General features: G+C 35.5%; 1 protein-coding gene across 1 annotated transcript; it reads right to left on the bottom strand.

Annotated features, from left to right (window-relative positions):
• Window positions 1-480: 480 nt before the first annotated feature.
• LOC103944589 (protein OXIDATIVE STRESS 3 LIKE 2-like) lies at window positions 481-1,900 on the bottom strand. The gene is made up of 2 exons (XM_009355068.3): window positions 1,301-1,900; window positions 481-1,159 (listed from the first exon to the last, which is right to left on the bottom strand). Exons 1-2 carry the CDS (start codon window positions 1,603-1,605, stop codon window positions 733-735), a joined length of 732 nt encoding a protein of 243 aa, XP_009353343.1. The 5' UTR covers window positions 1,606-1,900; the 3' UTR covers window positions 481-732.
• Window positions 1,901-8,280: the final 6,380 nt, after the last annotated feature.

Here is an 8,280-nt window from a genome sequence, read left to right as displayed (position 1 = left end):
TCGCATTTTTAGACTGGGTGCCAGCTCATTTTTTTAGGGGTGGAGATGCTTTGACCTATTACTGTTTACTGGGGTCTATTACTGTTCACTTAAGTGGATAAATGCGCTAGGTACTGATGCAAAGTCTTTAGGGGTGGAACTGCTCTTAGGGAGTTGGATTTAGCAATGTACATCAAACATTGATGTCCAGCTCAACACAATAAGAAGTTCAGTCCATTTGTTCCAAGGAAAAAAAAGTGGAAGAGTACATTCTGTTTGAGTAGCTACGCTTACTATTTACTTGTATCATCTCTCGAATAAAAATTGGGTTCATCAATATATGTGAATCTCATCTTTAGTAGGGAGAGCACAAATAATACAACAGGATAATAAGAATAGCATTTTTGATTTTGTCACTTTGTAATAGATAGGAAAGAAGATAAATGACCTGCAATGTTTTAAAGCCAATATTCCATACCATAAACTGACAAAATAATTGAATGGAGGGGCAAACATGTCTTTATACTTGACATATCCGATTCAGCAGATCACCATATGCTTATCCACATCCTATTAACACTAAAAATAAAGTATAAAAAAACAATTATCCGAAACACAAATGGAATCATGCTACTACAAATATATATATAATACATTATATTTTTCTTCCGAGTGCCCACACACAAACAACACAAACCCCCCTCTCCAACAACCCTAAATATTAAAATTTAAAAGAAAAACTAGCACAAATTGTTACTGTTCATCATGTTCCTGCAGATCTGAGAGGCAGTAGCAACTCTTTGACTTGAAGCTCTTCAGCTTCCTGTCTAGCAGTTTATGTGGGGGCCTCCTCCTCTCCTGATCCTCCTCGTCCGACGAGGATTGCTGCGACGCGTTGTCTCCGTCGCCTTGTCGGTCACGGTTCTGTTCTTCGTCATCGTCTTCGTCTCCTTCTTCGGCTAGGGCTAGCAGCGGCATGGATTTAGGGTTTGGCCAGTTGTAGAGGGAGGAGGAAGAGGAAGATTTTCTCGACCACTTGGAGGCGATCAGAACCCGCCGCCGCTTGTTGAACGGGTTGTCTCGCTTCTCCACCTCCTTCACTGAACTCACAGAGCTGCACACTTCTGACAGGCTGGCAAATGACTTTGATTTTCCTGAAAAATAGTTGGATAATCCCCTCCTGAACAAATAAAAACAAAAATAAAATTAATTAAAAAGTGATTAATTAGTTAATCAATTAATTACATGACGGATCAAAAACTGAAAATTCAATAAATTTGATCGGTTTCGGATTAAAATTTGCAGATCCGGAGGGGTTTACTTGATTGGAAGAGACTCTTCGAGTGATCCGAATGAACCCAGAGAACCTAATCCTCCTCCACTTCCTCCGCCGCCATTAAACTTGCTCTGCACCTCATCGCCGTCGTCACCTTTGAAATCTTCCTCTTCCTCGCTGTCATCCGGAACTCCGATCGATGACGAGCTGTCCGACGAGGCCTCTTCCGCCTCCGCGGCCCCTCGGTCCTGATTCAGGTACAGGCCGGCTCGGTGGCGGCTGTCCTGCGTCTGCGCAGGGCCGTAGGACGATACGTCGACGGAGAAGGTCGGGCCCACCAAGACATCCATTCGAGGCTGGACTTGATTAAGATGGTGCGCAAAAAACCGAACCAGGGGGAGTTTCTTCAAGTCGGCGATCGGTGAAATTACGGAATTACCCTTCACCGATGCGTCGGCGTCGTCGTTTGAGCTTCCAGATAACGGGGTTTGTAGTCATCAATTGAAAGGAGGAAGAAGAAGAGGAAGACGGAGAGTCATAAGATCGAGGGGGTGTGCGCAGGTTAAAGGAACGGGTGGAGGATAAGAGAGGAGAAAAAGCGGTTCAGAAAGAGGGAGCAAAGGTGTAGAGGTATATATATAGACAACAGTGAGTCGCATGAGTTTTGAAGGGGGAGGGGAAAAGGCTAACGTACGCCGCCGGCGAAACAGGGACGCATGATGAGCACGCGCATTGACAAGTTTGTGATTACGTGGCGAAGACAGTAACCAGAAAAATCCACTTCTGAAAACTCTTATCCTGTTTAGTGTTGTGTGTAGTTGTTTTGCTTCCTTTTCTTCTGTCAAAGCAATTTCTCCGCACACTTCCTGTGCTTTTCTAAGAACATAAAATCTGTATATGTGTACAAATATTTTATTTTTGGTATTTTATTTATTTTTTAGTGGTCAAAACAAATCATTAATCGTCTACCGGACTACTGTTATTTAATAAATAAACGAATCATATTTTTATGTAGACGTTGAAAATTTTACTAATTAGATGTTTAAACGATTTCTAATTTGGTTGATGTTTTTCAAAATTGAACTTTAAAGACTGAACCTAGAAATCCAATGGATTTAATAATTCAAAAAGATTGTTGGATGAAAAGGTGAATCGAGAAGATATAATAACATCCAACTAGAGAGTTGTTAGCAAGCGAAAATGTTTAGATTATCTCTAAAGGAGATGTTAAATTCAAAACATCAAATTTCAATTTTGATGGTTGACTTGGCAATTTGATATATTGTCAATATTTTCTTTCAACCCGATATGTCAAATTTTTATTACTTAATCTCTGTTTTTTAAACAAAAATAATAAAAAATGTGCAGTTACTGGCTTAAAATAATATTAAAAAATACTTAAATATGCTACGCATTTAATGTAAGACAAGTTGATTGCCTTTGAAAATAACAAAAAAACTTATTTGACGTCATTGCTTCATGGACGCAATTTTGACGTCTGAAGCTTAATTTTCATTTCCATTTCAGTTTTGATATTTCGGTTGGAGTAAATAGTATGGCATTTGTTACTGTTATATATTTATGTAATATTTTTTGCAGTTTTATATATTTGTGCTAATTACCAATTATCTTATTTCCGTTATTCCATTATTATGTAGAAAAAGTATCTCTCTGGGTATCTCTTTGTGGTAACGCATTTTTAATTGTATCATCAATGTCAAAATCTTAGCAAAGAATTGGTATCAATATCAAGAAAATTATCTTATCAGTCCCAGTATTTTAAGTATTTTCCTTCTAATTTGTGAGTGCCATTGCAAGTCAGAATATCATGATTGTAAACAAAATATTCTCCTTAATTAACGACCTTCTTGTCTAAGAACAAAATCCCCATAAGAACATTTTCAAATTCGATTAATTCAACTCACAAGTACAATTTTGGTCATTTGCGATACTATTGCATGTCATTCCTTCGTGCAACTCAATAGTATTATTTGTCTTTTTTCATACGAGCAATATTACTATTTTAACTTACATTAGAATGGGGAAGAATGTTTGGACATTCGGGACATAATGAGTTAAAGAGTATACCTTAATCATTAAGACAATTCACCACTTGCATACAACTATCTAATCTTAGATTGGATTTCGCTGACTATTTAAACGATGACATATTTTTGCATCTCACTTTTTTCTTTCTTACATAATAAGTTATTATTTTCATGTAGTTCGGGCGCGTTGTAAGACTGCCTGTTTGGTTTAAATTGGACAATAATAGCAAAATGTCCACGTGATATCTAATCTTCTGATTGGTCGCATCTGAACTAACCTTTTCATCGGTAACTTCCAACTAGACCTTCTGATTGGCTAAATTTGACCGTTCAAAGAACGCTATCTGGTGATTGAATTTTCTTTGTTGATGTTTGCAAAAATGATTAAGCAATCACGAGTAGACAAAAAGTTAAAGGTTCGATCAAATGCAACGATACATCTATTGAGATAGGCACCTCCTGATTGGCTACTTCCCACCTTCAAAGAAACGAATTCCTGTTATTTGACGAATGGATATTATCCATTATCTTTCGTGTAAATAAATAAGTTATGAGTAGACAACTACCGAAGCTTTTCTTTTTTATGGCCAACTTTAGGGTTTATGAAACCTAGGTAGAGTGCGAATAGCTCATAATTAAGAACATGCACATTTTGCCGTTCAAATTACATCCTCCACCTCTTAGTACAAATATATGGTTATATGTAGTGTCACGGTCAAGTGATATTCCTTTTCACTTGTAATGGAAAGTTTTTAGGTTCGATTCTCGCCAAAGACGAATTTGAAACACATTATTGTTAGTCTATTACGAGGTTAAGTCCACCCTCTCTCTCTCTCTCTCTCTCTCTCTCAGTGTAGATAATATCAATTGTTATAAAAAAAATTAAAAAGTGGTGTCACAGTCCCAACCAATATATTAAAAGGAAAACTAATGAAAATGGCTTAAAAAGTTTTAGTTTTAATAAAAAAACCATGTTATAAGTTTTGTTTAATGATTAGTATAAGGCCCATATTAAAGTAGTTCAACTAAAAATGGCTCAACTATAATAAATTATGATTTGTCGATTTTACCCCTAATTTTTTTAGGTTGAGTTACAGATTTTTGTTGTTAATGGAGTTCATCGTTGTTTTGCAGACCTTCTTATTTTTCTTTGAAACAAAAATATAGATTCTCATGCTATATTTGAAATGTGATCGTCGTTATTATTCATAGTGTATTCGAGATACTGTTTTTCAATTTTTCTTCATCAGTGGAGTTCATCGTTTGTTTCTTCAGATAATAAATTTGAGATCTGCATGCTAGTCAATAATAATGACGAGTCACTGTTTTTGGACTGTAAAAATAAATTGTCTTTAGATTTTAAGTAACATTGTTTCTGGAATCTAAGTCATTGTTTCTGGAACCTAAGTTACTTTACTTCTTGAATCTAAGTAAATGTTTTTGGATCCAAATGAAATAGACACACTGTTTCTTAAATGTAAGCTAGAAAACAAATAGTGAAATTCACTGTATTTGGATTCAAGGCAAATTAAGCAACTTGTTTTTTAAATATAATCAACTGATGCATGAAAGAAAAGAAACAGTCAAAGGTTAAAATATAGGCTGTTTCTGGAATCTAAGTCATTGTTTCTAAAATTTAAGTCACTGTTTTTGGATTTTGGTTCTTTAGTGTTTATTTATGCCAAACAAAACAAACATTATGTCTGATTTTTTTTTTTTTTCCAGAAACAGTGTCATGTTTTGGGTTCTCCAGAAACAGCTTTATGTTTTGATTCTTTTTTTTTTAGACACTTTTTCACCAGTTTCTACGATTAAACTTCTTTGAACTTGTGTTCGGCGGCTTTGTTCCGATGAATGCTTCATTTTTCAACTTTGATTTGGTTGTTTTTGAAATGGAGGAATTCGATTTGGTTGTTTTTGCCACGCTAGCACAAGCCATGGTCATGTTAATTCTCGAGCCCATAAAATCAATCCACACTTGATAGTTAATTCCATAGTTGAGCTTCAACTTGTTGAAATCTTGATCAAGTCCGCCACTCCAATACCCAGTGGTGCTCGAAGCATTACACATAAGAGAGTTGATGTCCAAACCAACATGGTTGTCATCAAGATCCTGGAACTCTTGGTTTTCAAAGACATCAAACTCGATATCGAAGATGTTGTTGTTGGGGTCGCTGTTGTTGGAGAAGTTGAAAAAACCCAAGTGCTGTGCAGGGCTTGCACCGCTTAAGCCAAAGAAAGGTGAGAAGAGGATGGTTTTTTTTATTAAACTTTGAGCTCTTTTGGTTAAATAACATTTTGGGATGGTTTTTGGTTAAATATTTGTTGGTCCAAACCCTTTTCGTTAAAGCTCCCATCAAAAGGAAAAGCTCTTACGTGAGGTATGTAGATGTAGTAGCAAAGAGCATTTCTACTATACATACATTCAAGGCGAGTTTAATACTCTTTCTACTCTAACCACCCAAGTGAGTTTGTAACCTTAATGAAAAATAATATTAATGTACTAAGATTATGACAAAAAAAAAAATGAATATAAATTTTGTCAATTGGCTAAAATATAGTGCATAATTGATGCTCCAATCGAAAACAAATAAGTGGGGCAATGTCGGTACGACTGAATATACGGTAGAAAGGCCAATTTCTACCCTACGACACCAAAAAAAAAAATGGGCCGAACTTCTGCCCGCCTGATTCCATAAAACAATATCATGGCAACGTAGACCTAAGTGGTCATACTAGATCCTTGGGAACCATCACAAGTACAGCCGGCCTATATTCATATCCCTTTATATACAAGTCGAATCCTCTTCTTTTCTCATGAATAAGAATAGTTTATATCATCTACAAACAAAAAGAAAAAGTTCGCGTAAGAATGATATTGAATGAGTGTTTTTCATGTTTATTGTGAAACTGTGTGGTGTTCTTTTGGTGTGTGTGACTGCTTGGTTACGTTTTACATGCTTATTCTATGTACTTCTTGATGGTTTCTTGATAAATTCTTACTACCTAAAAAAAAAAAAATTTAAGTGAGAAATGATGTGTTTTACTAACAAAATAAGACATTTCTTTAAGTACTATCTTTCATTAGTAAAAGAACATACATTTTTTTAGTACGATAATAACGTTAGTGTGTTAAATAGTTAGGCGTTCAAAGGAGAAGAATTGGTGGGATCAAACCTGCATCAGGGTGTACAGGCATTTATAAAATAACAAACATTTACAAATACATATTCATGAAAATGCAGTCAATAAGAGCACGACATAAAGGACGAAATTTTTATACATACATACATGTGAGTTACAACTACAAAAAATGAAGGAAAAAAAAAAGGAAAGGAAAAGAAATGAGCTTTCACAAAGGTTGCTCGTGTGAAACCTCAGTACTTGGTAGAACCCTCGAAGGGGGAGGCATTGGAGACTGATCATGTGGAGCCTCAGTACTTGGTGAAACTCCAGAAAGAAGAGGCACCACAGGTTGATTATTTGAGGACTTGGTAGAACTCCAGACAGCGGAGGCAATGGGTGCCTTCGGAATGGAGACACAAACCTCTAATGGTCACCTTGAATTCGACTTTCGAATTCCTGCAGTTGGTCGAGCTTTCTTTTCATGCTTGTTGAGTAATTATTTGCAATTATGTGCAACTCTCTATTCTCATGCTTTAGCTTTCTAATCTTTTGTCTAAGGCTTGCCACCTCAACCATTAATGATTCAACTTGGCGAGTTTAAGTACGTAGACGTTGGCCCATATTGGATATAGAGCTCGCACACTGAATACTGAAAGCCATAGAGTCTTGAACAACCAGTCATCGAACCGTCTTCTACATATCATAGCCTAGGTATTTATCAAGGACTTCAAATCATCCAGTGGGATATTCTTTACAAGACTAAGATGCATATATTCTCTATAGTTCTGAGATGCGTCTAATAGAGGCTCACATATTCTCACAACGCAGTCATCTATGGAAAACTCGTCTCCTACAAAACCCAACAAAGGCTATTAGTCAAAGATGACTATCGCACATACTTCTTTTTTAGAACTACACTAGTGATTTGATCTTCCTTCTCGGAGATATATAAGTAATCCAATTTGGATTCAATCACACTCGCCGATCAACCACATTTTCCCATTCACACCATCCACAAAAACTTCAAATTGATTTTGGATTTGTAAAAATTAATTCCTGCACTTCTACAAGATCAGTTTTACAGTTCATGCACTTTTGCAAGGCCAAATTTGAAATTTTCTCCACTTCTATAAGATCAATTTTGAAATCATAGCACTTTTACATGATCAGTTTCAAAATTTCAACGTTTCTGCAAAATCAGTTTCAAAGTTTTCAGCATTTTTACAAGATCAATTTCAAAATTTCAACACTTCTACAACATCAATTTTAAAAAATTTAGCACTTCTGCAAAATCAATTTCAAAATTCCAACATTTCTACAAGATCAATTTAAAAAAAAAATAGCATTTCTACAAGATCCATTTCAAAATTCCAGCACTTCAACAAGATCAATTTTAAAATTTTTAGCACTTCTACAAGATCAATTTCAAAACCCCAGCACTTCTACAAGATCAATTTTTGAAAAACTTCAGTACATCTACAAGATCAATTTCAAAATCCCACCATTTCTGTAAAATCAATTTCAAAATTCTTCCACTTCTAGAGGATCAATTTCAAAATGCATACATCCAAATCATCAGAACCTCAAAAATCAAATATGTTAAAAAAGCATGTGGTCCACTACCTAGTAGATAGGGTGTCAAGTTTCCACCAATACGCCTAGGGTACAAACTCCCCCTTACCTAAATTAAGGTAATGGTTTCAAACTCACCCCTTCTTTTTAATAATAATAATTTAGAAAAGAAAAAATACTTCTAGAAAAATACAAAATAAGAAATCCCAATCATTCTCATAAAAGAAAAAAAAAAACCCATAAATTTGAAGAACATTACGTACAAGAAGAGGAAAAGAG

Source organism: the organism of the source record quoted next, unplaced genomic scaffold (genome assembly GCF_019419815.1).
Source record: "Pyrus x bretschneideri cultivar Hongxiangsu unplaced genomic scaffold, Pyrus_bretschneideri_v1 Contig15, whole genome shotgun sequence".
NCBI lineage: Eukaryota > Viridiplantae > Streptophyta > Magnoliopsida > Rosales > Rosaceae > Pyrus > Pyrus x bretschneideri.
Note: the sequence above shows the minus strand (reverse complement) of the source record. Positions and strands in the feature narration are given on the sequence as shown.

Bases quoted from the DNA above. Each gene is read 5' to 3' on its own strand.
- LOC103944589 (XM_009355068.3), bottom strand. From the start codon at position 1,605: ATGGATGTCTTGGTGGGCCCGACCTTCTCCGTCGACGTATCGTCCTAC. The intron at 1,160-1,300 runs GTAAACCCCTCC...TTATTTGTTCAG, and splicing joins GAAGAGTCTCTTCCAATCAA to GAGGGGATTATCCAACTATT.